This window comes from Vipera ursinii (genome assembly GCF_947247035.1).
Source record: "Vipera ursinii genome assembly, chromosome: 3".
Classification (NCBI taxonomy): domain Eukaryota; kingdom Metazoa; phylum Chordata; class Lepidosauria; order Squamata; family Viperidae; genus Vipera; species Vipera ursinii.
The window spans coordinates 112988962-113006682 of NC_139516.1; the positions used below are offsets into that span (position 1 = coordinate 112988962).

At 45.2% G+C, this 17721-nt stretch overlaps 1 protein-coding gene across 7 annotated transcripts in view; it reads right to left on the bottom strand.

Annotated features, from left to right (window-relative positions):
• Positions 1-14506: 14506 nt before the first annotated feature.
• RABGAP1L (RAB GTPase activating protein 1 like) overlaps positions 14507-17721 on the bottom strand; it is a gene marked incomplete at its 5' end in the record, with an annotated part of 182714 nt that continues 179499 nt past the window's right edge. For all 7 annotated transcript variants that reach the window (XM_083359445.1, XM_083359446.1, XM_083359448.1 and 4 more), the window contains one exon: positions 14507-15924. In XM_083359445.1, the coding sequence (XP_083215571.1) occupies positions 15766-15924 (159 nt within the window). In that variant the 3' untranslated portion in view covers positions 14507-15765. The remainder of the gene's footprint in view (positions 15925-17721) is intronic.

Consider the following 17721-nt stretch of genomic DNA (forward strand, 5'->3'; position numbering starts at 1 on the left):
AATTCCCTGTAATTGGACCCTGATTCTAATCTTGGGCCTCAGCAATTGGTGGATGTTTAAATGGCTGTCAGGTTTCCCTAACCCGTTTGTAGTCTGTACCAAGGGCTTTGGGGGCTCTGTGTATGAGGGAATGGGGTTAGTCATACCTGGCAGGGATGATTCCAGGTCATTAATGGTCCCGCGGTTCCTGCTGCGGCAGATGGTATGAATGTGCCCAGTCTTGCCGCACTCGTGGCATCTGGCGTTTCTGAATTTGCAGGATGCCCTTGGGTGAGTTGCTCCGCAGCTGGCGCATCTTTGCCCGGAATTTGTTGTGTGGCGGTTCTGTGATCTGTTAGGGCAGGGGTGTCAAACTCAATTTCATTGAGGGCCACATCAGCATTATGGTTGCCCTCGGGGGGCCGGGTGGGTGTGACCAAGTGGGCGTGGCCATCTCAATGCTGCTCACTCAGCGCAGCTGACTCGAGATACCTGGGTCAGGAGAGAACAAGTTGCACCAGCTAATTTGATGTGGGGACATCTCATTGCCCCACAAGCTCTTCACCTCCCCAAACTTCTGCAGCCAAGCATGTGCACATGCACACGCACTGTATTCCACGTTTAGGGGCTTTTATCCACAGAGGATGGAAAGGGCCTTCTTCCCAAGCCCAGGCATGATTGGTAATTTGTTAGCTCAGATGTAGATAGCCTCCTAGTCTCCAAGCTTGAAAAGTGTGTGTGTGTGTATGTGTGTGTGTGTCCTGCATGAGGGAGGCTGGCCCTTCTTGAAGGGGAATCCCCAGTTCTAATTATGCATGGTAAGGATGCTGGCTTGTTGGAGCAGCTTTCCCTCATGCAGCTTCCCTGCCACCTCCTGCTCTTCTCTAGACTCTTTCAAGGCAGAAGAAGTTGGAGGAAACTGCTTCCTGTAAACTTTCACCACATCAGCATCATGGTTGCCTTCAAAGGGCCAGTTGCATGTAGGACTATTGTATCATATTAGTTCAGAAGTGTATTATGTCTAAGAGTGGGGCAAAAAGGAGTAAAATCTCAGATATGAACAAATATTTATTTCAAATAAATCTGCAAAAACACATTTAAAACAAAGAAAAAAACAAGCTTTTTAGTTCTCATGCCATTTTGTCCGAACTGGATGTTTGGCATCTTTTCCTGGCTACAAGTTCATCCATGTTTGGGGATAGGTTTTGAGTGGTGGATACTCTCAGGATAGAGTGGAGGTGTGCATCCGTGAGCTGACTTCTGTGTGCGCTTTTGTTCACCCTCATGACAGAGAAAAGTTGCTCACAGAGGTATGTACTCCCAAACATGGAGAGCATTCGAGCAGCTTGTAGGCGGAGTTGGGGCATTGTTTCAGGGATGAACCTGGTGAACTGTGCGGGTCCTACAGAATCATACTTTCCCTTCAGTGTGCTGTTACATTGGAGTTCTATCAACTCCATCTGGATATTTACAGGAGCGCTCTCCACTTCAACTGAAAATGGATTGCTGAGCAGTCCAAAACTGAATTTCTGTTTTTCAAAATCAGCAAAGCGACGTGTAAACTTCATTTGAAGTGTGCTCAGTTTATCAGCAAACTCAGCATTTGAGAAGGCAGTGGTGGAAACCTGGTTTTTTATTGTTTGGCAACTGGGAAAGTGACTCAAGTTTCCTTGCTGCACGTGAGTCTCCCACAGTCGCAGCTTTACTTGAAAAGCTTTCACAGCATCGTACATGTCTGTGATCACACGGTCCCGTCCCTGAAGCTGTAGGTTTAGTGCACTGAGATAATTAGTAATGTCACATAGAAATGCTAATTCACACAGCCACTTTTCATCCTTCAATTCCGTGCAGTCTTTTCCTTTGCTTTCAATAAACTTGACAAATTTCCATGCGTAATTCAAAAAATCTGTTGAGCACTTTCCCTCGACTTAGCCATCACACCTCTGTGTGATAAGGGAGATCACCAAGTTCAGAATTTATTTCTTCAAGAAAAGTCTTAAATTGACGGTGATTTAAACCTTTGGCTCTTATAAAGTTAACTGTCTTTGTTACAGTGTGCATTACATGGTCCATTTTCAGGGCTTTGCCACATAGTGTTTCTTGATGTATAATGCAGTGATATGCTGTCAGCTCACCTGTGCAATTCTCACTCTTCATTTTGTCTCGCATCCTTCCCACTAGTCCACTCTTTTCCCCGCACATTTAAGGTGCTCCATCTGTTGTCAGTCCTATAAGTTTGTCCCAGGGTAGTTTCATGTCATGTATACTTTTGGATACTGTTTCAAATATGTCCTTCCCTGTGGTAGTGCCATGCAGTGATGTTATATCCAGAAGCTCCTCCGTAATGCATAAACCTGAGTCCACTCCACGGATGAAGATTGTCAGCTGCGCTGTGTCAGAGACGTCAGTGCTCTCATCCACAGCAAGGGAATAAGCAATAAATTCTTTTCCCTTTTCAACCAATTGTCCTTGCAAATCAGTGGCAAGCTCACATATCCAATCAACAACAGTATTTCTGCTTAGGCTTATGTTTGAAAAAGCTTGCTTTTGGTCTGGACACATGACTTCGCACACTTTAATCATGCAGCGCTTCAAAAACTCCCCCTCTGTAAATGGCCGGGCTGATTTGGCTATCTCTTCTGCCACTATAAAACTAGATTTCACAGCAGCTTCACTTTGTGATTTTGCTTTTCTGAACATATGCTGCCGTGACATCAGGCTCTTTTTCAACTCTTCCACCTTCTGTGCTTTCTGCTCCATGTTCAAGTTTTTGTACTTGTCCTGATGCTCCGTCTCATAGTGCCGTCTCAAGTTATACTCTTTAAATACAGCCACAGTAGCTCCACAAACAAGGCACACAGCCTTATCTTCAATGTCAACAAACAGGTACTCTGGCTCCCACCTCTTTTGAAAGCATCTTTTTTCAAAGTCCACTTTCTGTTTGGCCATTTTGGGGGGGTTTAAATATCGGCACACAGGTCTTCTTCCCTGCAGGTGTATATATGGATGAGACTGGACAGAAAGCTCAAAGTCTCAGGTACTGTGTGAGGCAAGCAGTTGTGAGCAAACTAGGTAGGTATCCACTCTGCTGGCTCAGAGTAGGTTTAGCAACATAACAGCATCTGTGGAGAGAAAGCAAGAAAGCAGCCCTCTTTGATACAATTGAAATTATATGTTTTATGCAAGAGAGATCCTGTATGGATGGAGGAAAAAATCAGCAATCCACCATCACTCAGAAGCTGGTCTAGCAGCCACAAGGACTACTCAGCCTCCGTTTCTGATCAGATTCTGATATTTTCAGGGCTGCCTTCCAGTCTCTCATTGCAAGGGGGGGGGAGGAATCAAGACACATCCAGCTTTCCCAAATAGGAAACAAGGAACCACTTGCTCCATTTTTCCCAACAACTCTATGTCCATGAGGCCCAGAAATAGAGTTCAAAATCCCTGAAATATCTATCCAAAATTTAGCTTTTGCAAGCAATGCTGGTTAGTTCTCTCAAGGTCTGTCAGTCTGTCCTTTGGGGGAGAACCAAAGCATCCCTCCATTGATTTCAATATATTTTCCACCAACAGACTGAGCATAATGAGGTTTGGGGACCCAGGGGGCAAGGGGATGGGGCTCATGGGGGCACTGGCAGGGATGGCCTGCGGAAAAGGAGGCCAGTGGCATGTGATTCAGGCTGGGAACGTGGGGGAGGGGGAGAAGCAACTCCAGGACAGAGGGATGGAGCCAGTCTGGGCACTGCCCAAGATTGCAGGAGGGTGGCTGCTGCTTCACTCTTGTGGCTCCGCAGCGCCAGGAAGAGGAGATGAAGTGGCTCTGCTCCTGGGGGCGCATCTCGGCCAGGGCGCTGCAGGATCAGGCTGGGTGCCTCGTCTCGCCCTCCGCAGTGCCCGGCAGAGGAGATGAAGCGGCTCCGCTCCTGCGGGTGCGTCTCGGCCGAGGCGCTGCAGGATCGAGCCGGGTGCCTCGGCTCGCCCTCCACAGCGTCCGGCAGAGAAAACTAAGCGGCTCTGCTCCTGCGGGCGTGTCTCGGCCGGGGCGCTGCAGGATCAGGCCAGGCGCCTCGGCTCGCCCTCCGCAGTGCCCGGCAGAAATGACTAAGCGGCTCCGCTCCTGCGGGCGCATCTCGGCTGGGGCGCTGCAGGATTGGGCCAGGTGCCTTGGCTCGCCCTCCGCAGCGCCCAGCAGAGAAAACTAAGAGGCTCTGCTTCTGCGGGCGCGTCTCGGCTGGGACACTGCAGGATCGGACCGAGCGCCTCGGCTCGCCCTTTGCAGCGCCCGGCAGAGTAGACTAAGCAGCTCCACTCCTGCGGGCGCATCTCAGCTGGGGCGCTGCAGGATCGGGCCGGGCGCCTCGGCTCGCCCTCCGCAGCACCCGGAAGAGGAGACTAAGCACCAAAGCATCCCGGCAGAGGAAAAAGAGCGGCTCTTTCTCTGGCCGCCTCAAGTCTGCCTTTCTGCCTGGGTGCCTCTCCCCCTCACCGGCTGGGCGTCTCTCGTCCTCCCCCCCGTCTGGCATCCTGCCTCACTCCCTCCTGCCTCCTCTGCGTCCGGTTGTTCTGGTGTGAGCCACGGAGGGTGGCGGCCTGGCTGGACTCAGGCACAACTTCCCTGCCTTTCTGGGCCAGGTGATGCTCTGCAGCTCTAAGTAGACCCCAGTGCTCCGTGGTGAGTGAAAAGGGGTGGCAGAGCAGGGCAAGGGGAGACCTGCCAGGCAGGAAAGAGGCAGGCCTGGGGAATCCAGAGACTGTCCGCCCCCACCCACACAGCAAGTAGAAAAAGGTCCCGCTCACCTTTCCACTCCTCCTGTTTCTTCCTCCGCTGACTCCACGTGCAGTCCAAAGAAGCAAAGAAGTTTGTGGGCAGTTCCACAAACCAAAGAAGTTCATTCAATCAATTCGAACTTTGAGAGTTGTTTTTTTTTTTGTGAGCAGTTTCAATTGATTGAATTTTTTTAGTCCCACTTTTTTTTGGAACTGGGAGGAGGCTGCCTGGGCTCTGGCTAATGAGCTGTCGAGGGGCTAATGAGCTGCAAATGTTGCTGGGCTCCACCAGCCCACGTGCACTTGCCTGCTACTGAGCAGGTGCTCAGCTGGGCCGGCGCCAAGGTGGTGGGGGCCGGACCTTTGTAATTTCCAGGAGAGTTGTGCGGGCCGGATTCAATCATATGGTGGGCCGTTTGTGGGCTGCGGGCCTTGTGTTTGACATATCTGTGTTAGGGCCTCTTCTGTCATTTCGCTGCGATTGAGGCTTCGTGTATTGTTGTTGAAGTGTGTTAACTTCATTGTCGGGCTCCGTGGCTTCCTCCTCGCTGTCGGCTGGAAGGCAGTGGTAAACTGACCCATTGGGCCCATTGGGGTGGTCTTGGTGTTCTTCGTGGGTGGCTTCGTACGCCCGGATTTCGCTCACTACCTCCGTGAGGTTCATAGTCGGTTTGGCGACTATTTTTCTTTGGAGCCGCTTGTCCAGGAGTCCTAGGACAATCTGGTCCCGGATCCTATCTTCCAGGTCCGGGTAGTGGCACCAGCGTGCGGCATGTCGAACGACTGCAACGAAGTCGGTCGCGGCTTCCCCGGAACGTTGGGTTCTCTGGGCGAATCGTAGTCACCAGTAGAGCTCTGATCGGGCAGGTATGAAGTGCTTCGTCAGCATGTCAGTTCTTAGCCGCATTCGGTCAGATTCAGACCGGCTGGATCTCCAACAGCTCTCTAGGCTCCGTCTCCGAGGATTCATCTCCCGGAGCTCCACGGAAAACCATGGAGCCCACCGGGATCTGCGCCGGGTCAGGGGCCGCATGGGCACAACGCGGTCGAGTGCCTCCGTGGCTGCCCTCTCCCAGGCTTCCACTAAGGCATCGACCAGTCTGTGAGCGTAGATGGCAGGCACAGGCCCAAGCACCAACTGGAACCATTCAGGGTTCATTAGGCACCTGGGGCGGAACCACCTGGTCGGTTCCGCAACCCAGCGACGGGGGTGGTGGTGAAACGGAAGGCCAGCCACAGGAGATGATGATTGGTCCATGACAGGGGTATAATAGCTGGAAATCCCCCTCACAGATCATCTAGCCACCGTCCAGATAGAAAGATAAGGTCGAGTGTGTGACCCCCCCAATGAGTCGGGCCCTGAATTACTTGGATCAGGTCCATGGCCGTCATGGAGGCCATGAACTCCCGAGCCAACCCTGACAAGCCCCGCAGGGATGGCAGGTTGAAGTCCCCCAGAACTATAAGTCTGGGGAACTCAACCGCCAACCCCGAGAGGATGTCAAGGAGCTCGGGCAGGGCTGCTGCTACGTAGGTGAGCGAGAGGTACGCCAGCAACAAACCCAACTGAAGAAGAGTCAGCAGATTAATCCAAGGCATAAAAGCCTACAGAGTCACAAAATGGTGAAGAATCCTGGCTGCAAAGTTCTTCTTCGCATCAGGAGAGGACCAGGCGATGAATAGGCCAATAGAGGAGGAAACCAGGAAACCCATAGTACTTACACTGGGCCACAAACTCGGTCTAGCTGGTTTCTGGCGGCGCAAAGCTGGTTTGTGCCTCCTGCTGTTGCAGGTAGGGAACTGGACAGTTCGCTGCTCGATGTCCCTGCTGTCCGCATCGAAAGTACTTGATTGGCGGACCTGTAGGTGGCCTAGGTCTTTCATCAGTAGCAGTAGTTGGAGGTTCTCGGGGGGGGGGGTTAGCCTTTTGAGTTCTGGCTTTGGAGCAGCTTCAGTTGGGAGAGGCTTCTTATAGTGGGCGAGCTGGACATCTAATTTCACCACTGCCTGGTACCATTCTTGCAGCTGGTCAGGTACAGCTCAGTAGATGCATGCCTGAGAAAGGTGGTTGTCCAACCCTTCTCTAAAATGATGAATTATGGATTGCTCAGGCCATCTCTCTATCCGACCGGCAATCTTGCAAAACTCCTGCACGTACTCCAGGGCAGGCCGGCCAGCTTGTTTTATCTTGTGGATTTGTTCTGCTTTGAGGGCAATGGATGGGTCCTCAAATCTTTCTCTCAGCCCTAGGAGGAACAGATGGGGGTCCTCCAATTCAGGGGCTTGCTCATTATATAAATTGTTTAACCATTTGGATGCTTCTCCCTCTAGGCTGGACGCAATCACATCGACCATAGCACCTGGGTCCGGGTAGAGATAGGCCCAGCAATTCAAGTGAGAGCGTACTTGGTTGAGGAAAAAAATCAGTTTCTCTGGGCCCCCATCGAAGGTTGCTCTGAAGGGTGGGCTCATCATTGGTTGCTGGGCCCCCTATTGCTGCTGGCCCCACCCTGGTTGTTGGTTCAATGGCTGCCAGGGCCCCCACTGCTGTTGTGCCTCCAATTGCTGCTGGCCCCATCCTGGTTGTTGATTCAATGACTGCCAGGGCCCCCAATGCTGCTGTTGGACCCCCAGTTGCTGGCTATCCCATTGGTGCTGCTTTATGCCCAGGGGTTGCACGTTTGGGCCCTGCTGCTGCTCCCCTTGCTGTGGTTGTCTGAGGGGAGGCTGCTGTTGGCTGGAGGGAAGTCGTGGCACCACCTGCTTCTTATCTACTAGGAGATGTGTTAGCCTCAAGTGCTGTGGCGCCTCCCTCAATTGGGGCCCTTCAGTGGTTGCTTGGCGCTCAGGGGTGGTGACCAGCCTCCACCAACTAGCTGTTGCTCTCCAGGCTTCTGCATCACCCCAAGCTGTTACAAGGCCTCTATTAGCTGATTTAGGCCCAGAGGTTGCTGCCCCTCCTTCTGGGGTTTTTTTGCCATACTCCCCACTGCTCCTGGGGCCCTAGGTTCTGTTTCTCTGTGTGTCTGGAGGCCCTATCAGGGAACTCCAGGGGTTGGAGGGCTGTTAGCTCTGTGAAAGGGGGGCTGGGGGCCTCTCTTGGCAGGAGCTGTTCTGCACTCCTCACTTCTAGCTCTTCAAACCTTTCTGCTAGATAGTCAATCGATTGGCTATGGGCTGCAGACGGATATTTCCACTCACCTGAGTATTCAATCTCAGATGGCCTGGCAGCTCCCCATCGATCTGGGGAATGCGATTTGCAGGAGTCATCTCTTTGTTATCACTCCACCTCCTCTGCCTTTGAAGCCCTTGGGGATGACAAGGCCACTTCGGGGTGTCTGGAGTCTCCGCTGGGCTTAATCCACTCTGACACCCAGACCAATTCTCCTGGTTGTTTGGGTCTTCCTCCCAGCTGGGAGGATTGCTGAAACTTTTTTCCTACCGGCTTCTTCGCTGGCCCTTTCCCCCCCTGGGGTGGCTGCTGGTGCCGGGGAGCTGGCTTCAGGCAATTTTCCTTCCTCCCCAACTCTTTGTCAGCCTGTCTCCCAAACTTGGAGAGGACAGGACACTGAACCCCCTAGTTTATAAAGTTGGTGGATTCCAGCTTGATGTCACGTTTCCGACGGATGAGCTCTTCAAAGGACTCTGAGGCATTGTTTACCTTAAAAGTCTTTTATTAGAGCCCTATAACATTGGCAATGCTTGGTAGGGGAAACTGGAATCTGAATTCCCCTCTCCTTAGCACAATATATTAAACACAATTCTCCTCCTTTCATTGTTGTCATTAATCACATTCTCCAATTAGTTTTAAGGGTCAGTTTTCCCTTCTGTTAGACAACCCACCAAATTCTTATCTTCTCTTATTTCAAAACAGCCTTGAGAGACATTCTTCCTCCTTCCCCCCTAGCAACAACTGATTCTAGCTCTAAAAGTAACACACAAGTTTTAAATATGAAATAGCTGCTTCTTCATCTTTTGTTAAAGCAAGAACATCCGATGTTAGCAGCGTTGACAACAATCTGATCAAACTTAGAAACTAAAACAAACTGCTAAGATTATATTCTAAAGGATTTTGATTGAATTACATAAAAAATAATTCCTTTTTGTCTGAAAGAGCTGGAAAATAAATATTTGCTGACATCTAGTGGACAATGAGAATATAGCATATTAAAGACAATGGCCAGAAACAAAGAAAAAAATCTGTTCCCATGAACTCTAATAACCTTTAAGAAGATAGTTGCTAAGGAACAGAGAAGAGATTGCATACTGGGTCAGCTATAAGATTGGAAAGTGTTTGAAGGAAAAGAAGTACTTTGTGGTTTAAATTTATGAACTGTTTAAAAACTTTGATTTATGACAAATTATTGAGAAGGGAAGTTACAGGACAGATTTAAGTTGGCTAAATATATTGAATTGACAATTGACTCCTGAAAGAAAGAATTGTTATAAAAGATTGATTTTACTGGGTAGACCACATGGATATGACATACTCATCAAAAAGTAATAGAAAACCACACTTAATATCTACTCCTGAAAGATTTAGCCTGAAAGATCAAAGACCTTTAGAAACACTTCAAGACAAGACAAATACTTTCCAATTGAAATTTATGCAATGCTACGACTGATACAAACTACAATAGACTTAAACCACGAGGAGATTAAACATAACTTTGATACTATAAGTGAATATACTTCTAACTTAAAAGCTGAGGTAGACATCCCCAAGATTGGATGTCCACCTCAGCTCCTCAACATCATCAGGTCCTTTCACGAGGAAATGAAGGGCACTGTAGTTTTTGATGGCTTAACATCAGATTCCTTTGACATTCAAAGTGGAGTGAAGCAGGGCTGCGTCCTCGTGCCAACTTTATTCAGGATCTTTTTTGCTGTCATGCTGAAACATGCTTTTGGAACTGCAACAGAGGGTATTTATCTGCAGACCAGATCAGATGGAAAACTCTCTAATCTCTCTAGATTGAGAGCAAAGTCTAAAGTCCAGCTGAAATGCCTGTGGGATTTCCTCTTTGCTGATGATGCTGCCGTTACTGCTCACTCTGCCGAAGACCTTTAACAACTCATGGACTGTTTTAGCAAGGCCTGCCAAGACTTTGGATTAACAGCCTGAAAAAAACACAAGTCATGGGTCAGGACATGGATTCACCTCCCTGTATTACAATCTCTGCACAAGAACTGGAGGTCGTCCATGACTTTGTGTACCTCGGCTCAACCATCTCCAACACACTCTCTTCAGATACTGAGCTGAATAAACGTATTGGTAAAGCGCCCACCACATTTTCCAGACTTACAAAGAGAGTATGGCTTAATAAGAAGCTGACAGAACATACAAAGATCCAGGTCTATAGAGCCTGCATACTGAGCACACTCTTGTACTGCAGTGAGTCTTGGACCCTTTATGCATGGCAGGAGAGAAAGTTAAACACCTTTCATATGCGCTGTCTCCGACGTATTCTTGGCATCACCTGTGCAGTCCTGGAATGTGCTGGAATTTCTAGCATGTATACACTATTGAAACAGCAACATCTACGCTGGCTTGGGCGTGTCATGAGAATGGCTGATGGTTGGATTCCGAAAGATCTCCTGTATGGAGAACTAGTGCAGGGAAAGTGCCCCAGAGGGAGACCAGAGTTGTGATATAAGGATATCTGCAAGAGGGATCTAAAGGCCTTGGGAATGGACATTAACAGCTGGGAAACCTCGACCTCTGATTGCTCAGCTTGGAGGCTAAAGATGCAGCATGGCCTTCTCCAATTCGAAGAGACACTTGTCCGGCAGGCTGAGGCAAAGAGGCAGTCCCGGAACCAGCAAAATCTGGGGGCTGCACAGGGGACAGATTGTATCTGCCCTCAGTGTGGAAGGGACTGCCATTCTTGAATTGGCCTTTTCAGCCACACCAAATGTTGCTTTAGGACTTCTTTCCAGAGCACGATACCATAGTCTCGAGACTGAAGTATGCCAATGATGAAATCTACAATCAATATCATCCAAAAAGTGATGGTAAAGAATGAACAAACAATCCAGTCAACAGAATGTGAACTAGAAAATAATGACTTAACTGGTGAAGTAACAAATGAAGGGATTTATAACTTAATACAAACAAGAAAAAACTTACAAGATTTGGATACAACAATAAATATGGAAAATATACCTTATGCATTAGAACATCAAAATAAACCTAAGAAAGAAGACTTAACAAAATGGACACTGCTAGGAGAATCATTGTTTGGGAGACAAAAAGCATACATCCCATCTTCTATATATCCTCTACTCCTAACAATAACTACAAAAGTACAAGAACTGGACAAGTTGAAAATATTAATTTGGAAAACAATTTGGCAAAGGAAGAAGATTAGAGACGGTCTGAAGAGACTGGATTCGCCCTACCAGATGGAATATTATATTCAAAATATTGCTTGAATATGACTAAATAAAAAAATAACTTTGGCCATAAAGGGACCTTAGAATAAGTGGTATTTTTTGATAAGATACAAAATGTAAAAACATTAGGATGTTGCCAGTTTGTATTTTAAAGACAAATTAAGTTTGAAAAGATTTAGAATTAAGGAATGATTGAAATATTGGGAAATTAGGCTTAATAAGAACTCAAGGATATATAGTGATTTAACTAATTTTTACAAATAAAAGTGAAATATAAATTGACTAGAAAGATGTTATGGATAGATGTTATGATAGATAAGTAATATACTGTATATATCAAATATGAATATACTGGGTTGATATATTTAAATGGAAAATTTGGATATTCAGATGTTAAATACTGGGAAAAATATTGACAAGAATTGTTTGAATATTATGGAGAAATTGAGCTTAAACAAGATTTATGAAAATAAGATACATGGTGAATCAATGATAACTTACAAAAATAACATAAGCTGATAAGAAAACGCTACATACGGATGCTACTATTGTTGGTATAAATATTGAAGAAAATGTTTTTATTTAATCATTTAAATAAGGAAAATATCAAATATTAGAAATATTGGTTTAATGTTGCAGAAGGAGAATACTACTGGGTGAAGAGAAGATCAAGAAATATAATATTAATTGATATACTAATTATGGCAATCTAAAAATTATTATTGTTTATTAACTATTATTAATTGTATATTCTTTTCTAAAAAATTTATGAACCAAGACAACATGTTGTACACCAGGCACTAAGGTTGTTATTGTAAAAAACCAATAAAACTTTTACCCAAAAAAAGTATGCTATTCTAGATGATCAAAGCAATATGTCTGTAGCCAAGTCCACCTTTTTTTTGACATGTTCAGCATCAAGGGTCCTAGCTCCTCTTACTCCCTCAGGACCTGTACAGGCACTATTGAGATGGTGGGGAGGAGACTGTCTTCAACATAGAATCCATAGACGGCCGTACTTGTCTACCCTTGCCTGCCTTAAGCTAGTGCAACCAAATTCCAGATCGACGGGCAGAAATCCCCATGCCAGATGCAGCAATGCACCAACCCCTTCTGAGAGGTATAGCCCATTTCCTATCGGAATGGCACAAGGAAGTCCAGATAACCTGCTCCTGGAAAGAGACATCTTACAGGTCCACAAAGTAAGAGAGCAGATTAATGGTTCCCACAACACTCCTTCCGCTCAGAGGCTTGAGCATTGGTGGGTCATCAAAGGGGACATCTGTCTGGGAGCCATATGCAAACCCACTTCAGTTAGCACGTTTACTAGCACGCTTGATAAGCAACATCCATCTCTCTTCCAACCATGCCACAATCACTTCCTCATAAAGGACCTGCCAAATAGCACCCATGTGCCCTGTCCCTTTACAGTGACCAAGACCACCTAGGGTAAGTCTTGGCAGGTCTTTTGCAGAATAAAGGAAGACCAACAGGTGGCAATGTCTCTGGAGGACAGACTCTTCCTGCAAATAATGGAACAAGTAGTAATAAGAGTCAGATCATTGGGTCACACCCCTCCAATTTAGATCCCAAAGACTGTGCCTAATAAGGAACAGGTGTTAAGCAGTTTGCCTCTCAGACGCAATTTCCTGAGAAAACCAGAAATGAGATCACTTCTTTGCCTTCATGGGAAAACTACTTGAAAACAATCATGCTGAATTAGCCCGTGCTTTTAATGACGAGGAATGTTGGTACCTGCCTTTATTTGGAGTACGCCAACCTAAGAAAACAGGCCAGATTAGAGTGGTTTGACTCCAGCTGTAAGCAAGAAGGGGTGTGTGTGTGTGTGTGTGTGTGTGTGTGAGAGAGAGAGAGAGAGAGAGAGAGAGAGAGAGAGAGAGCTCTCCCAGCTTGGAGATTTAGGAAAGTAAAAGCCTCAACTCCATTTGTAGAGAAAAGATACGCTTTTACTAAAGGCCAAATGGTTACAGTGTGAGCAAAGGCAGATCTGACTATTCAGGTGTAATTTTCCCTTCTCCCAGGACCTCCCCCCTTGGTCATATGGTCAGTGTCCAATAGTATTCAAATTAAGCGTTTTGGTAACAGTTCTAAGGTTTGGCGCCTCTGGTGGGTGTTTGTATTCCATTCTCACACTTGTGTCTCTGGATCTCAACCGTTGTCTCCGATTGGTACCTCTGTTTCTTGTCATCCCTCCCTCCCTGTGTTCCCTTGCCCTACTTCCCCCTCAACCCTTTTCTTGCAGGATGCCACCCATGCGCAGTGAAGCTGAAGCGGTGTGATGGCAGATCTGACAAGTGTCGCTAAATGACATCTTCTCTCAGGCCCAGACCTTAGTAACAGACTCAGAAAGACTCCTCTGCTTCCATAAAAATTCTGTCATATTCATGGCAGACATCCAGCAGATGTTCCACAGCTTCCTCATTAAAGAGGAACACAGGAATTTCTTGAGGTTCTTCTGGTTCAGAGAGAACGACCCTTTCAAAGACATTGCGGAATACCACATGAGGGTGCATATCTTTGGCAATAACCCCCACCACCCACCCACCCACCCACACAAACACACACAGAGTTGCTATTTTCAGGGTTCAGACACTCAGCTCAGGAAGGTAAGCCAGTTTATGGGCCAGACATCAGACACTTTGTAGAGAAAGACTTCTATGTAGACAATTGCCCAAAATCACTGCCCACTGATGAAGCAGCAAATGGTCTCCTTAAGAAAGCATGGGAAATGCTAGCCTGTTCAAACTTAAGGCTCCACAAAATTGCTTCCAACAGCAGAGAATTGATGGAGGCCTTTCCCTCTCAAGATCACTCTAGACTTGGATTCTGATTCTCAAAAGTGGGACGATCTTAAGATTCCTTTGAGTCAAACCTCAATGTGTTGCCAACCTCCCAGTATCACTAATGCAACACTGCAATTCAAGCATTTGAACTGGGCCCCATGAACTATCTAAAAGGGCTCCAAAATTCCTTAAAACCTAGAGACATTTTCTTTTCAGATCACCACAAGCAATAATTTTAGTTAATTCATACTTATTTCTAAACCTTAAAGCGGGTGGATTATAACATCATGGATATTTCAGGTTCATGTAAAAATCCAAACAGATTGTGTTGCCATGAGTGATTTCTGTGGCACCCAATCTTGCATTAGACAGCCACAAAAGCCTAACCAGATTTTAGCTTAGCATTGAGCATTTCAGATCACTTGAGACAGAAAGTCAGCAACAGTTAACTGGCATTACCTATTCCTTTACCAGACCTCGGTTATCATGGGGAAGGCAAACTTTATGATACTCCTTGGAGTTCATATTTGCAAATTATATCTAGCAAAGACGCACAGAACCAGCGTAATTAAACTTTATTTTACAGAACTGACTAAAAGTCTATTGCATTAATTTGGGATTAAAATGAATAGAACCTTGGAACGTTATTCATAGCATGAAAACAAGTACACAACTAATAGCCATTTGGTGATGATGTTGATCTGCAAGATATTATGCACATTATACCTAACTTTAAAAAAATCCATCAATTTAAGCAATTTATCCATGAAATAAGCAATTTTATAAACATTATATGTTCAATTCAAAAATGTAACAAAGGCTTTTTTGCACTTTAGAAAGATACAAAACAAGTATGATTTCCAGAGAGACACAGGAATAATTTCAAAAATTGCTCTATCAATCATAAATTAGCTTTTCTTTATGCATTTTGGACATGAATACTTTGTCTCCTGTACAAACCCTATTAATATTAATGGAAACAGTGCAAGAGCACCAAGGGTGCCATCCCCCATTAAAATTTACCTATTTTGTTCATTTTAAAGGTCACTGCTCATAAAAAAAAAATGTTAGATTATGTCCGTAATCTGCAGATTGCCAAAGGATACAGTACTGGGGTGGGGAGAGTAATGGCAATATGTAACTAAATTATAGAAATCTTAAAGGCAACATATGAAAAGAAAAATGGTTTTACCGCATATTCTTATTTAATAACTTACGTTTTTCTTTTTTTTAGAATTTCTGTTTTCCCACTTATATTGTTAATGTAGCCTGAGACTCAAACCTTAAAATAACAGCTGCATTTTTTTGCCAGGAGGATTGAGAGCTGCAAACCTTCTGAAATTGTTCTGAGATACCAGCAAACCATGACATTCTGACAAATTATTCTGCCTTGCTCTTTTTTTATTCTTTTGAAAGATTTAAAAAATATAAATAATTTTATATGTACGGAATGTACATATAAAATTGTACATTTTATATGTACATGTACATGTACATGTAAAATTGCAATGTACGGAACAAGTAGTTCTAAATTATCCATGTTTCAACATCGAGGCCTACAAATGACATGTAAAGTATGAAAGAATTGAGATGGGGCTTCCATCAAGGCAGCTGGGAAGAGTATCCCATATGAAACAGAACCTTTATAGAACTTCCCTCTAAAAAGGGCCACATTAAAACAAAATGAAAGACACAGAAGGAACTGGTTCCCCAGCCGGATCCCCTGCCTTCCCCTTTGAACAAGTTCTCTGGAAGAACCACCAAGGGGCTTCAGCTGATTTTAGTCCATTGTGCTCTTCTGCATGGGGTGCAGCTGGAACTATGTGCTGCCTTCTTTAGGTGACGACGAGAGTTGAGGCTGCTGTAGAGGCTGCTGGGTGCCTGTTGCTGTTTTGATAGAGTTCAAAGTTTTGCTGAACCAAGAGTTTTTGGCAGTTTGAACTTCACTCATAAGTGCTCCTCTCTGGTGTTCCAGTTCCTAAGGAAAGAGATCAATTTAGTGCTGATAAAATATAGCAGAGTATTCTGAGCTGGCGTGAAGAACAAATATAAATAAAAAAATGGTGTGCCCCTCCCGATGCAAGAGATTGCAATTCCCATTATCCTCCCTTGGCCACCTGGGATGATGCGAGTTCCAAATTTAAAGTGAATTTCAAGCATGTGCTATCTCTCACCTCAACTTATCTGACAAGCCTATTGAGATTATAAGATAAAAGGGAAAATCCTTATATTTCACTTTGACCAAGTAAGTAATATTGTGAGGTCTGCCATTGTAATCTCTTCAGCCTGTTTCTCTTCACTGGCATCCTGCCATAAAATACGGGGAGGTGGGGAAGAATGGGGATGTAGGGAGGAGGAACGACAGGAACCAGAGGTGCCAATCCGGAAGAGACTAGTAGAACCAAGGACATGAGAGCGTGAGAGTGGAATGCGAAAGCTTACCAAAAGAGGTGCCAAACCCCGAAGCTTTTACCAAATACTATTGGACACTTACAAACTGGTCAAGTGGGTAGGGCCTGGGAGAAGGGGAAAAGGCAGGCTTTGCTCGGGAATAGTCAGATCCAGCTTTTCTTACATTGTAACCACTTGTACCTTTTGCTACAAATGGAATCAAGGGTCTTTATTAAGTGTCCAAGCTGGGACAAACCTGACAGATATATTATACCTGGGTCTAGGCAAAAACATATCCTGAACAGATATTCTGTATGTGCTAAGATTAGAGGCCATTTCTGCTAGAATATCAAGACTCTCTTCTGCTGTTTCAGAACCAGGCAAAGCTAGTTCTCCTAAGGGACCAACTGATAGTCCAAACTTGTTAGAGAAGTTGTTGTTCCTGGAAATCAACTTTTCATTCCTCAAATTTTCCACCAAATTTAGGTGAGCACAATTGGCCACCTTTGCCTCTAATGCTGATATAAAAACTATGCAGTATTACGAAGAACGGCTGTAGGACTTGGGTTTGGCTAGTTTAAAGAAAAGAAGAAATAGGGGAGACATGATAGTAGTGTTCCAGTATTTGAGGGGCTGCCACAAAGAAGAGGGGGTCACGTTATTCACCAAAACACCAGAGGGCAGGACAAGAAACAATGGTTGGAAACCAGAGAGAAGAGCAACCAGATATTAAGGAGAAACCTCCTGAGAGTGAGGACAATAAAACCAGTGGAACAGCTTGCCTCCAGAAATTGTGGGTGCTCCATCGCTGGAGATTTTTAAGAAGAGGCTAGACAGTCACTTGTCTGAGATGGTATAGGTTCTCCTGCTTGAGCAGGGGGCTGGACTAGAAGACCTCCAAGATCCCTTCCTGCTCTATTCTATTCTACTCCAATACAGGATTTCTTTGTTAAAAGATTCTGTCTACATACTAAAAGAAATATATTCTCTATTCTCTAACTATACTTTCAACTGCATATCTTCAACTTCTCTCAAATTTGTTGTATTTTTCATAGAGGGTCCACAACAAAACTTACGGATCTTTCATAGACGGTCCACAACAGAACCTTAAAAAAGAAATTTTAATGGTGCATCAATTTTTACCAATAAGGTGCATGTCAAATTTGGAAGCAAATTTGTTTACCTTGTTTATCTACAAATTTATTTTTTTCTGCTAAAGAATTTTTTTAAAAGATGCTTGTATTTGGCTCATGCTATTCTATAAGAGAGTAGGCCTCCTTTTTTCTAAATCTTGCTATGACATCATTTCAAACCAAACTTAGCACTGGAACAATCCTTGCAAAATTAGACTGTTTCTAGACAAAACTCCTAAACGTGACTGGGC